The sequence below is a fragment of the Branchiostoma belcheri genome, unplaced genomic scaffold (genome assembly GCF_001625305.1).
Source record: "Branchiostoma belcheri isolate BF01 breed outbred unplaced genomic scaffold, Haploidv18h27 scaffold24, whole genome shotgun sequence".
Taxonomy (NCBI): Eukaryota; Metazoa; Chordata; class Leptocardii; order Amphioxiformes; family Branchiostomatidae; genus Branchiostoma; species Branchiostoma belcheri.
In genome coordinates this window covers 1,269,442-1,283,686 of record NW_017803843.1, presented here as the reverse complement: position 1 = coordinate 1,283,686, position 14,245 = coordinate 1,269,442, and the positions used below count along the sequence as shown (strand labels likewise).

General features: G+C 42.6%; 1 protein-coding gene across 1 annotated transcript in view; it reads right to left on the bottom strand.

Moving 5' to 3' along the window:
* LOC109471055 (signal-induced proliferation-associated 1-like protein 2) overlaps positions 1-14,245 on the bottom strand; it is a 52,820-nt gene that overhangs the window by 4,995 nt on the left and 33,580 nt on the right. Inside the window, exons 7-24 of the mRNA XM_019770241.1 lie at positions 14,127-14,230; positions 13,694-13,851; positions 13,371-13,477; positions 13,099-13,233; positions 12,895-12,989; positions 12,466-12,611; positions 12,031-12,142; positions 11,717-11,854; positions 11,090-11,205; positions 10,562-10,713; positions 10,098-10,370; positions 9,374-9,477; positions 6,888-7,070; positions 6,395-6,535; positions 5,954-6,104; positions 4,895-5,181; positions 4,440-4,659; positions 4,053-4,157 (exon numbers count right to left, since the gene is read on the bottom strand). Coding sequence (XP_019625800.1) covers positions 4,053-4,157; positions 4,440-4,659; positions 4,895-5,181; positions 5,954-6,104; positions 6,395-6,535; positions 6,888-7,070; positions 9,374-9,477; positions 10,098-10,370; positions 10,562-10,713; positions 11,090-11,205; positions 11,717-11,854; positions 12,031-12,142; positions 12,466-12,611; positions 12,895-12,989; positions 13,099-13,233; positions 13,371-13,477; positions 13,694-13,851; positions 14,127-14,230 — 2,727 coding nt within the window. The remainder of the gene's footprint in view (positions 1-4,052; positions 4,158-4,439; positions 4,660-4,894; positions 5,182-5,953; positions 6,105-6,394; positions 6,536-6,887; positions 7,071-9,373; positions 9,478-10,097; positions 10,371-10,561; positions 10,714-11,089; positions 11,206-11,716; positions 11,855-12,030; positions 12,143-12,465; positions 12,612-12,894; positions 12,990-13,098; positions 13,234-13,370; positions 13,478-13,693; positions 13,852-14,126; positions 14,231-14,245) is intronic.

Sequence of the window (14,245 nt, the reverse complement as noted above, 5' to 3'; positions counted from 1 at the left end):
AGAATTTTAATGTGTAGTGGTACCTTTCTGAGCTCCTCCTGGAGTTGTCGCACCCGTGTCTCCAGCTCTGTGGAGCGTTGAAGGGCCGACTGTGGTCTGTGGACGGACAGGAATACTTGATTAGATCCATAACCCATACCCAACTATTTTTCAGAATTAGTTCCAAGTGCATTCAAACAAAAACCAACAAGCAAACCAACAAACAAACCTTCTTCCTCTCTGGGACTCCTCCGGGTCTCTCCTTAGCTGTTGCTGTGGGGAAACAAACAAAATTTGTACTTTTATTTGAAGGGGACAGAAAATAGCACACAGCTATAGCGAGACAGGTACAAACTCTACCTGTGCAATCAATAAACACAGTTTGTAACTTATCCTTGGTTTCCTATGAGTGGAAGAATGGGTTCAATCTGGGATGTAATATTGTTTTCATTGTTGTTGTTGTTGCCATGGTGAAAAGTAATACTTGCATAGATATACTCCAAAGAAATGACCAATAATCTTTTCCCAGGACACTAAAAGCCCACCAGCAACCTACAATTTGCTGGCAAACTGGTGATTGTAGGGGAAAGAGATGGATACCAGCAATTTTCCAGGCTTGATGTTGGCCTAACAAACCCAGGGCTGTTTTATGAATCACCATTCATGAAACTCCAAAAGTGCTGACTATCCTGATAGCTTGACGACTCCAAAATAGGACAGCTGTTATCAAGTTTTCACTTGAACTTCTTTGTTGCATTATACAACACACAACAATATGAAAGCTGTTTGAGTATATGTGATTTCCAATGCCAAATTGACAAAGCATGGCTACACATCATAGGTAGTCTAGAAAAACATGTTTCTCTGGAGAAGTGTTTCCCATTTTTTTTTACAGACAATTTTTCCTCAATTGCAGGTAAAACATCTTAAAAAATTAAGACTAAAAGAAAGGCTTCTGCGAAGTCACTTTGAAATTTGGTAGCCTCTTGAGACTTAGATGGGAATGTTAAGACTTTGACATGAAATTGTGACCAAATTTGTGAGTGCTTAAAAGGCTTATCTTGCCTGTAACATTACAGGGCTTACAGGGATATCCTCAGGCATGTACACATCATTAAGGGTCCACAAATGGCCTTCTGTTGCTCTTGGACTATTCTATGAGAATGAGTTTTCTTGCCATAAAATATCTAACTGGTAATGATTATTGTAATAAAGTTCAATTAATGACCTGGAAACTATTATGACTGCAATAGCACTGAAGTCATTTGATTGCATACAATTCGGCCTCCCTCCTAACTAATAGCTTACAGATGCTCCATAATCACCAGTATTCCAACCATTATAGTTGTTTCCACTGACCTTATTACATGTAATCCTGGTAATACCATGCACTCTTCTGCACTTAAAATAACTCACTTTAACTGACTTTCAAGGACTACCTTCCAGAATGGCTTCCCAGAATAGTATGGCTACAGATTTGACCCTTCATTTTTAGACAACTTTTGTCTATTTAACTGTCATTTTTACATGACTGTCCATAAAACATTTAGTACAATTTACAAATTTTGTACCAGAATTTGCGTGAAACTTGAGCTAACCACCATTTTATATGTCTCGTGTTCTATCATAACTCACCCCTGCACTCATCCGTGCGGACGGCTGCAGCTTGTTCTCAGAGTTTGTACCACCAGATCGATCTTCGTTCCCTTCTCCTGATGGCCTCGCCTCAGTCTCAGGTGCTGGTCTGTTTGTAACTGGAGAGGGCCCGATACCTGCGACAGAATACGCCATTGTTACCACCTGGACGCCACAATACAGCAAGGGTTACCTGGGTTGTGTACACAGAGTTATGACTTTGTCATGCAGGGGGTGGAGGCTGTTAGGTCTGCACAAGTGTGAGTAGGCTCTGGTGCAGCCGGTAGTTATACCCCATGTGTGCAGGCTGGGAGCATGCTGCTGTCTTGAAACAGATGCCGCCCTGATGACCACGTATTGCTCACAGCTGGGAGGGGCTGTAAATATAGCTGTCTGGCCATAGCAAGTCAACTGTGTGGTTTAGACAGACTGCTGCCGAAGCACAATGGGTTGTACACTAGCCATATCTAACAATACTTTGTAGAGTTCCACAAATTCATTAATTAGCCCACAAAGTGTGCATAACGTCAAATCAATGAGAATTAAATGGTGACAAGGATAAAAAATAGATTTTTGCATAGGCTTAAAAAGACATTTGTACAATATGGTTGCTTTCAAGCTTGCTCATTACTCTCAGAAATACAGAAGGCTGTTTGAATAGAGTAATTTAGTGTTGAAAGCAACCAAAGCAATTCCTGTTTGCTAGTATGACACAGAATCAATGTACTGCCCTAGGGAATGTGGCTGCAGGGCACATAAGCGGCATTCTCAGGGCGTGTGAATGGTGTCATGTGGCGGTCTGCCTGTGACATTGGACATGAGGTTAGAGGAGGCGGGTAGAGCTGTTTAGGAGCGGAGTAAGAAGATAAACAAAGCTGGGACAAAGTATAACAATACCAATGAAGGAAAAAGTTACAGATCAGGTGGCTTCTATAATGTGTTCACATCTCTACTCCAGGCTACTCCAAGACCTCTCCAAAATTCTAACAAAAGACATTCTTGAACTAAAATGTTCCTTTTTGTAACACATACACATGTATGCCTGGTACAAGCCGTGATTCTGCAACTGTAATCCCAGTTGTAAAGCACATTATATAGTCATTAGACCATTGAACTTTCACTACTGATCTCATAACATTCACACTCATTGCATATATTCCACACACCAAAACGATCTATTAAAATAATATCATAATCCATGTTATTGAAATCATGGTGTGTGCATGTACACCCTATCTAGGCACCGATATGCCTCATCCAGAATTCACATGGGACTTGTGGAAAGTTCACTGTTATCCATCGCACCATGGTTTATTTTGGACAAGAATACAGCACTTGCTGTGGTATCTGGGCAAATCATAATCCTAAGACTGCCAATATATTGCACAATCTAGTCAATCATCCATTGTGCATACTGCTGAGAAGCTTTTTTTTTAACTTTCAAAATAATTGAGAAACATTTTCCCTTCACGGAAACAAAAGTGGACAAAAGAGGAGAAGAAAAAAAGAATTACTCCAGACACAACAAGCAGCAGGAGAGACACAGCTTGATTTTAGTTAGAGTTAAGCAGGAAGCTGCAGTAAAGGGCAGGCGTTGCATGGGGGAGGGGGGCTGTGCCGACATGCACTGCAACAGTCTCCCAGCATGCCATGAGTACCGAGGTCACCAGAGGTCATTACCCTGTACGGAAAGGTCCGAGAGGCTGGACAGATCCAGTTCCTTCCCCCAGTGGGCTGTAACCATGGCAACAAGGGCGGAGTCAGACAAGGGCATGTCCACTGCCAGGAAAAGCTAGGCACTAAGGAGCAGTTCTCCTGTATAGTTTAGATATTATAAGTGACTACAGAAGTAAGCTTGTGAAGGGGCGCTGTAGATTTATTCATGAAGCCTGTATCAAAATGATTGGCATGATTAAAAGATCAACAAACAAATCACTGTAACAATCTATAGCATGATTATTTTGACATCCCATCAGTTCTTGTGCCAGCCAGTGGCATGCAGCAAACCTGTTCAGCCAAGACTTGTGTTGCAGGCTGCACCATCTGGCCATGAAAATCTATTGATTCTGGCAGTTTCTATTGTTCAGCATTGAAATTTAGTATCCATATGTGTGTTTCTTTTTTCCTTATAATTCATCCTCAATTTGACCTTTGGTTGTAATTTATGAAAAACACCCATCTTCAACATAATCCAGAACTCCAGTACACTGAACTGCAGTAAATTAATTTTAAATTGCTCAGCCTTCTCAAAAACAAAGATTATAGACCAGTCCTCCCAAAACATGGAGGATATTTGGGCTGAGCATTAAAAAACTGAACCACAAATTTAAAGACTGACTTTGTCCCCCGAAAATTATTTGGAATTAATGTATCCAGTAAAAGGACCCCTGTAAGAACCTGTGGGACATCTCTGGCCAGACACTGGAGAATCTTCCTACCTTCGAACTGTTTGGCCGTCTCCACCAGGTTGTTCCAGTTGATCCCAGCGGCAGGATCGGGGAGGGGTAGCATGTTGCCAGGGTAACCCTTGTCACGCCCTCCTTCTGTAGACATCAAGGCAGCACGTCAGGGTGATTCCATTTGGAACGTATGGAGAGGGGTGGGTTCTTCTGCTTTATGTTTCAGTTTCTTTTTTCGATTGCACATGCCCTCAAGTACAAGTATTCTTACATTGCACATTGTCCATAACTTCTCTGACAATCCATGCATGTCATTTCAATAAACCTGCCTTTCTTGACATTTTTTTCAGCATGTATTCTGATGATTGTCCTACATTTTACATGGTAAGAAATGCATGACAAGAGACATGACAGTAAGGACATTACCTCTGACATGTGCAGACTGGGCACTCATCCTGGTGGGGTAGGTTCTCAGCAGAGGAACCGCACTGTTGAATGTCGACTCTCCGCGTCCTGCATGGTCCAGGGAATCATGGCTGCTGCTGCGGTTCATGTTCAGGCGCGAACCGTTCATGCTCTCGTCTGACACAGTGCGTGGGATGGGCGGTCTGCCGGGGCCACTGGCACCATCTCTGCTGTTGGAGGCCTGGTGGGTACAAACTGGTGTCACTTTCAATGTAAACATAACTATGTGGATGTACAGTCCTTATTTTACTGATGTGCGAAGGAGAGGCTGTGCAAAAGTCAGTTTTCTGGTTATAATATATGCTCATGTATACACTTCAATGTTATTCATTACCTGCAAATTTTAGAATTTTATGAATCAAAGACTTTTCAGGGCACATACTAATGTTAGAAGAAGTTTCATCCATGTTCTGTACCTGAATTTCAGCCTCAGAGACATCAGGGTTGATGAGTTTCAGCAGATCCTCCTGCATGCTAGCAGCCTGCAGCAGCGCGGCCGTGCGAGAGCTGCCCCGCGTGGCGATGGACCCCGGGCGCGACCGTGTCCCGCCGCTGTCCTCCATCACCAAGCTGCGTAGCGAGGCCTTGGGACTGCTGCTGCTGGCGCTGCTGGCGCTGTCGTCTGGCGGGTACTTCTTGGGTCCAGCCTTCTTCCTCCGCTGTGTGGGCGAGCCTTGGGACTTGTTAGGGCTGGGGTTGCCATCTGTTGGAACAGGGGAACAATCACTACAATGACAACAATTTTCAGTCAATCTGCCTCACCACAGATACAGACGATAAACAGACCAATAGGCTATTGAATCAGCAGCTACGATGTCTGGGTAACAGGAATGACAAATAACAAGGTGACATGTCACTGGTACATTCCGCTAGCTAGACACACTGCTGTTCACAGTACATGTACATGTACATTAAATATTCTGGAACTGAGATAAGCATCAGAGGATCTAAAAGCTCTGTGCTGTTTGATACAGATCTATGAAGAGCAAATTAGCGTTGACAAATGGGGTCAGAGGAGCCTGATGTGTGCCCCTGGTGACCCCCAGTTTCAGCATTTAGTAAGTACCAATACTAATCCAATGGAAGTGTTGGAGAGTCAAAACAAAGTTTAACTTAACCTAATTTCAGAGACATGGTAAGAACAAAGGACTATCGACTCTATGGACTTTGGCTCATATCTGTGTACATGAATTGTAGTAATTATGAATCATGCGGATGTTGTTCAGCTAATGCAGTTACACACCCCACAAATGGGAATGTGATGTATGTCATAAACAACATGTACAACATTGTTGATACACAGACTACTCTCCTTGGCAACAGTCCTAGACCCTGTGTCAGTCTTTAACTCCTGACATGCAGAGGCATACCAGTACCACAAATCTATGTAGCTATTTTAGTGTCCCAATTGGCAGTGTATAGAGAGTAAGTGAGTCCCTAAATTTGCAGAGATACCAGCTGAGCAGTCTGCCTACCCCTGGTGGCGATGTTGAGCCTGTCCCTGTGTCCTGACCCCAGACTGCCGTCGCTGGACTGGGAGTGAGACGACACCTCGCTCAGGTTGGAGGTGCTGTTGGAGGGGTCCTGTGGCCCTGCTCGCAGACCGTCAGGGTCATGGCCTCTCATCTAGGAAATAATGTCAACTGTCTTTATACATTACCTTTACACAATGCTGTTTAAAGAATGAATACTTCCGGGGAAGGTGCTGAGAAGAAATCTTGAAGGAAATTATGACCAATTAAAATTTTTTTTTGATCTGCACATGCTTTAACAAAATACTCTGAATCTGTCACTCCATTTGATTTGCTTATGTTTAACAAGGTCTTGGTCAAAATTCATAGCAATTCAGGACAGCAGAACAATAACTTTGTCATGTCAAAATAGGTTGGCTACTAGCTTCTCTCTCCAGGACCCACCTTCTCCATGGCCCTGGTGATGCTGCTGCGGTACCGTGGATGCTGCATGAAGTCAGGAACATCCACAGTGTTCTCAGGAGGGGTGTGGAAATTCTCAGGAGACTCCCCCACATGCTGGGTGGAACCTTCCCGATCCCCTGCCTAAAATAGCACAACAGTAAGGTCAATCTCATAGTAGTTAGCAATGTGTCTATTCATCATGACAAAAAGGGGTCTATCCTTCAAACATCTGTGAAGATGAATCTACTTTCTTTATCATCTTTCAAATAAAGTGACTAGCAAGTTTATCATAGTCACAATTTCAGTCAAACAATATACATTGTACATGTACAATGTAAGTACATGGCACATTTTATTTCAGCCTAAGAAGTAGTGTGCAGCAATCAAACCAAAGGGGGACAATATCCTGGCAAGTTATGCATTCAAACATACAGGGAGGGAGGGAGTCAGGGAGGAAGTTTTTTAAAGCCAGTGCCAAACAGTGATTCCCCACCTTCATGAGGTTTGACATGGGGATCATGGCTCCGTCCAGCCCGCTGTCTGTGGACGCTGTACGCTGGGTGGACGGGAACTCAGGCTCCATGTTGTCTCCTGTGTCATACCACTTCTCATCGCTAGTGCTGGTGTCAGTACTGGACAGGGTGTTGTTCTTACTGGAGTCACTAGAGTTGGGAGTCTGCAACGCCCAAACACAACTGTGTAAGGGATTGTCTCAACTCATGTCCTATCTAAAAGGACATAGTTTTGTACGAGGGGAGGACAAGTGACCCATCTCATGTATGTAGGGGTGGGTTTTGCAACAACAAACACATCCACTGGATTCTGCTTTTGAGATTTTTTTGGGATACACAGAAAGATATCCAAGACTTATAATACAGACAGAAATGTGAATGATAGACCTCAGTATAATAGAAAAAGTGTATGAACTGTCTCAACATATTGTTGGCACAGATCAAGCTCATGTTATGTCTTCATGGGAAATGTGTGCTTGTCATCAAAACAAAGGTAGAATTGGTCACTTGGGGTTGTGCAAATAAAATGGGAAGCAAAAAAATAAAAGAAATACCAACAGAAGAAGACAACAGAAGCAAGAGGCAGTACTTACATGAATAAAGAAAGGACAGCAATAGTAAGGAAAGAAGGGAAAGAGAAAAGTCTGGCAGGGAGAGAGACACAGAGAGGGTATAAATGTATGTGTAGATGTTCTGTAGATGTGAGAAGATTCCTATTATATACATGTAGTTACCTTGTAGTAGGTAATGTGATAGGAGTAACACACACAGCTGAAGCTTCTCGCAAATACTTACTAGTACTACCCACAGTATTATGAACTATTGTGAACTTTCATATCAGATAGGTAATTTTGCATGCCCATTTCACTTGCAAATGTGGTGTCAATGCGTTGCTGTTAGGATGTTTGGTACACTGGTTTGCTATTATAGCAACGGTGAAAATAGAAGAGAGCCTCTTTTTCCAAACCATTAGTTCCTTAGTTTGCTGTCTCCTGCTGTATATCATTGTCATTCCTGAATTCATGTTTGGTCACCTACACAGCCTAAGCCACAACTGCAATCCAGCAGGCCATGTACCTACTTCCCCATACAGAAGACTGCAGCCAGCATCCACAAGCTGTGCCAGGGGGCTACACAGCAGTTTGCTATACTGCAAATGCAGCCAGAGGTGGCTAGTCAGCTTAGCTAGGCCAGCCAAGCTCATTAGCCATAGATAGATGCAGGTCTGTACATGTAGCTAAAATCTAAGGCTACTTTTCTCATTATTCATGGAGGGAAGGAAACAAAAAAAACTTTTTACCAGGACATTTGCTGACTTTCAACACTTTAAAGTAGATGTTGTGCTCTCTTTATATATCTTCTTTATTTTTGACAACTGTTTTCTATCGTGTGCATGGTACAAGGGCAAGTTTTATCTGTCCTTTCAAAATCATTTTATACATTAGAATGTGTGTGTATACATGTAGAGAAATTTAAGAAGATCAGGGAATCAGTGATGCAAATAAAAACACTGCAACAGAAAGGGAAGAAGAAACCAACACAAAACAGAACCAGTGTACACAAACAAAGTGGCCTCATGGCAAGGAGTAAACACAAAGGGAAACCTCCAAACATCAACAAACCACAAAGACAGACAGCTGAACCATGCACAAGTACAACACACTCTTGACATACATAATGCATATCCAACATATGGAAATGCAACCAAGCAGAACATTAAACACACATGCATTCAAGTCAGGTGTTCACATCACTGACCATGCACATACCTAACCACTAGTGAATCTGTCATAGGTCAAAAGATACATTCTTACAGGTGTGCAAGAATAAACAGATGGAAAAGAAAACACTTTGAAAATTGAACTTAAGTTCTTTTTTTAACAAAAGAAGAACAGTTTACACCTACATTTAACATTTATTCTTTGATGTCTTTTATCTTGGAGAATATTCATTAACAGGTTTGTAGTGACAATACCTCACAAATGCAACTGACAAGAACTATTTGGGGAAAGGGACATTCCACACGTCTGTCATACAAGACAAACCATAGCCGAGGAAATATGGTTCCTCAAACAGTTGGAACAATTTCAGCAACATTTGAAATGTACATTAATAATGAAACAGATGCCAAAGGTGCTTGAAAATGGGCCAGATACAGAAATCAGCAACATCATTGATGATGTTGTGGAGACATTTTAGAATACAGACACTTCAAAGAAAAGATTATTTGAGCCAGATTGACTCCTCTCCCCAAATGAAAATAATGTAAAAAACATATACATACTGAGGAATGGAAGTGGTCAAGTACTAGTAATCAAAACGTTTTACATTGACATAACCAATACTTACGGTACACCATTTGACCATCTGAACATGGCAGAACACAACAGAAAACAGCACAGCACAGCACAAAATAAGGTCAAGTAACACAATGTGACACTGCACAACACACCATCCACACACTTACATGCATGTTCTGCCTGTGTGCTCTGTTCTGTTGGTAGTTGATGTTGCTGGCTGCTGACTCCATGTACATCTCAGGCTTGTAGGCCCAGGCCAGGTCTGCTGCATCTGAAAGGGAAGCTGTTCCTTTAACACCTCTGCACACACGAGTAGTCAGGGGTACTCATGCATGGGGTCCTCCTCAATGGGATCAACATTCTTCATATGGTGGCAAAAAAACATTGTTTTGTTTGTGCACTATGGGAGGAGGGGCTTTTTTTTTGTTTAGTTGGATAACATTATGAAAATCTTATCTTATCATTTGAGGGGAACTCTAGTAATTTGTACAAAAGGCATGTACTTGTATCATAATACATTAGTGTATTACTACATCTTTTATCTCGCTTATGTTTAAAACATCTTTTATCAGCCTTTATCTCGCTTATGTTTAAGAAACAGCATTTCATAATGCATGTTTCAGTACAGATGAAGGGTTCTACAAATGTTATATTAAAATCCAGGCAATGTGACAAGTGGTCAATCTGCATGGACAGGGTTGTCATGTGTTGTGAGCAAGTTTCTACTAGAAAGGCACAACATTTCAAGTAGTAGTGCAGGTGTGTTTGAATTTAGCCCACACTGTAACAATGAAGCTCATACTTACTTGGAGACTGGACAGATGGCCATTATTATTTATATGCTGTTAACTCCTAAGGAGGAGGAAGGTTGAGTACTTGACAGTGCCTTACCAACATGTGTGTCGACGTTCTCGGCACGATGTCTCTCCTCCATGAGACTGGGCTCGTCCTGTCCCACCAGCAGGGGGAGGGTGGAGGAGGGGGAGTCCCGGCTGTACCGCCCCTCCCGCCCGCTCATCCCCTCCAGCACCTGTCTCCGCAGCTCCCCGCCAGAGTCACGCCCGTGCCCGTACTCATGGCGGTAGCGGAACTGGGACGGGCTGCCCTGCCGAGCACTGGGGGAGGAGGAGGACGACCTCTGGGGCTGTGTGGTCTGGATAGCAGCTGGGGAGGATAAACATACGGTTAGTCTACTCTTCATTTGGTCTGAGGAATCCATTGGTCAATCTTCAAAGATTTTAAGGATAAAAAATGGTGCATCACATTATGACATAAATTCAAAAGTGCACATTATCTCTTTCATATTAAATAATAGTTCTATACAAGAAAACTGCAACAAAGTCAGGCAACCTTACCTGATTGGTTGGACCTGAGTGAGGAGTTGCGTGAGCTGGTTAAGGTTCGCGAGGCGCCAGACACGCTGTCATCGTCAGAACGTTCCTGAGAGGAGTGGGACGACACGCTGGACTCCAATGTGGAGTAGTTGGAATACTGGTCCGACAGGCCCCTGGGGGAACAAACACAGTTTGAACTACTGGGAGTTACCAGTACCATGCTGATCCTATGGTGCCCGTGCTAATGTTCATAAGAAAAAGTATGCAGCTCTACTGATCACTCTCTAGTCACAATTTGTCATGAACAAACAGGACTGTCCAAAGTGTCCTCTTTTTTCCACTAAATCTACACTTTAGTATCATACATGGCCTTGGTCAATGAAACATTCTGGTATCTGTCTTCTACAAAAAAAGTCTCACAAAATTCTATATTCTACAAATAAGGGGCTGGAATGGACCCAGATACAGGTACAAAGATCAAGGCATGTACTAATATTTTACACATATCAGCTTTTTATTTGTTGTGTTGTCAAATAATGAAAGCTGTACCTGCGGGGTGTGCCGTCGTCCATGGGGGGAATGATGACCACTTTCACAGTCACCGATGTTCTCAGCAGGTCAATCATCTGGTCATGGCTGAGTGTGGCTACAGCAACCTTACAGATCTGTAACGTTTGGAAAATACCAGTGATGTAAAAAATAGGAACCTCTATCTGCAGTAGCATTTGTTGCTTATTGCCACAGAAATTGTTGTTGGTACATGTACCTCTTTTCTTCTGCAACTTACAATTAGGTCAGTTTTCTATATATAGCCAGCAGAGACACCTGCTATAGTATATCATCACTGAATATTTAATGACTTTGTACCCCCACAACTTACAAGCGGCTAGAATTACATCACATTTCTGTCTAGAATTTTTCCATTCATACACAAGTGGGTGAACAAAATTGGGTCATTTTGACTTCCTAACCTTCACACAAAACCCAGGCAATGCCTTTATTGAGTGAATCATTAAAAGAATTCTGACATTCTTTGTGTATGTCAGCAGTCAGCAGACTTGAAGTTTCTCAAGTTCCTCCATAATGATTGTGCTTTCTTATGGATATCTATTTGGCTCATCCATCATTAAAAATTAGATCGCTTCAGTCGTTCAAAATTAGATTGCTTCAGCTCACCTCCACCAGTCTGCTGCCCTGTCTCAGCCCTGCCTGCCATGCAAAGCCATACGGCTCGACCTCTGCCACCATGCCCTCAAGGTCAACATGGAAGCCCAGCTGACCCAGGCTGTTCCGTCTGAGGGTCATCTCCAGGGTCTGTCAATAGTCAAATACAGGAATTGTGTCAGTACACAGCAGATAGTACTTACAGCTTACAGTTTTCCATCTTTATTCTTAGAATTCATCAGTAACTGGAGACTATGATACAAGTGATAGTGTTACTTCCAATTTTTACTGTAAATTTGGAAGACATTAAGAAGGAAAGTACTGACCTCACACCCCTGTGTGACTCTCATCAGTCTCTCCACAATCTCAGTCACTTCTGCCTCCGAGTCAGGACAGCTCATCACCACACACTCCCCACGGTTGTAGTAAACCTTCAACCTGCAGGAGGGAGGGGAAACAGATCTATATCAATTCAAGTGCAATCTAAGACTCCAGCCCTGTCTTTAAATTACCCAAGCCTTAAACCTAACTCTTTTATATGCCATATAATTGTAAGAAACCAGTTAATGAAATGTTATAACCAAACAAAGGGCTACTTAGTCTTCCTCCATCCTAATGACAAAGAATCAAGGCTGAACTATTAAGTGGTGGGAACCGGTGTTTGTCAAAAAAGAATCTCACAGTGGATGTAATAAGTAGATTTTTCTAAAAATTTCCTAGAGAAAAATGCTTGTATCAGGTGTATCCTAAGTTGTACTGACCCATCTGTTTGTGATGTCCATCCGATGACAGACTTGCAGGGTGTAGAGAAGAGAGCCTCCTTCACCTCCCCGTCCACCAGTACAAACATCTCACTGGAGATGCCCAGGATACAGTCTACTGTGGTGGACGTGCTGAAGTCCTCAATCTGGGGACGCACAGACAGGTCAAAGATTACTAAGCAACTAGAACTGTTTAACTCAAAACATCCAATTTACTCACAACTCCTCAGTAGCAACAAACTACGTTCCATAAATTTAGTTTGCTCCCATTAAGTCCCTTTCCTCCTATTACGATCATATGTTGTACCTACTATTGTTGAAAATTTTAAGGAAGGTCTACATACATAAAATATTTTAGGACCCTGGTTATCAGTGTTCCTTGACAGTTGATTGAATATAACAAAGGTGACTAGTACACAAGGGTCCCACCTGTATGTCCCAGATGATGGCTCCTGTGCTGGCCAGCTCAGGGGCCAGTCTGGGACGGGTTTTCTCCTTCTTCTTCCCGCTTAGAGAGAACTTCCCTGCAGGGAAAGGTTCAAACAAAATGTAAGAACAACAGATTATGTTTTAAAACTAGTGTCATACAAGGTACCTGTTGAATGTCTGCTTCATCTGAGAAAACTGACTCACCAAACTTGAGTGTTGAGTCGATGGATGTTGTTGTCGTGCTATTTGCTGCCAGGTCCTTCAGGTACTCCTGTCTGGTCCTGACAGCCATGGCGGCAAACTTCTCAGACTTGTGGGCTGCATTCTCTGCATTGATAACTGTGTAGACAAAAAGCCATGTTGATGATTGAACCAGGGAATAGAAAGAATTTCCAAATCCTTAACAAGGACTTAAAGTGAAAAAAATGGCCACAAGAAACCCATGCTACATTCATCATGTCAAGAATAAGTCTTACTTTTAGCAAGCAGGAACTCCTTGAACTGAGCAGATTTGGGGAAGGTTGCACCCTCAGGCATGCTGGGGCCAAAGGGTGGAACATCTTTGGATCTGGCCACAGTCACTCTGCAAAACAAGAGTCAATATTACTGAGTAATCTCTGAAACAAGATGTTACTAACTACCTGCTGAGGTTTTGTAACTTTTTGGTAAGTGATTCAAGGAGAGGCAAGTTGCTGATATTTGTGACAGAATATGATAAAAACTGTCATATTTTTCGAAAAAATGTACAAGAAAACAATGAAAAGGCAAGAGCTACATATTGAAGTTGGCAGTGACTTACTGGTACATAACGTTGTCTGTGTTTGGATTGATGGCTTGTACCACAATGAAAACATGCTGGAAATGTGAGCGGATTGTCTTTGGAGTGAAGGGCAGTGCACCTGGCTCCTGAAACACGATAGTCACAATGTCGTTCCCAATGTGTCGCTTCCTCAGCAGCTGGGGAGGTAAATAAGGGGCACGATAAGTGTCTGAAGTCACTACAAGTTAACTGTATATGCAGCATGCAGCATACCATGGCTCAGTTGATTGCTGTAGTATTGCTTCCCACTGCTAGGTGGCGCTGCACATGTGGGCCAATTTCTTTACATGGGCACAGTTCTTGATGTGGGTGCTTTTCACAACTGCACCTCTAGTCAAAGATTTTGTTACCAACTTCAGTATTATAACTTGTAGAAATAGCAATAACAGTAGGTAAGAAACACCATATTTACCTGCTGCCTATTGTTTGGTGTATATGGCAGCATGGTGGACACATGGAACATCACCTCACAGTTCTTGTATGTGGCATACAGGGAGTGGCTACCAGTGGAGTCCGCTGTGGGGGATAGCA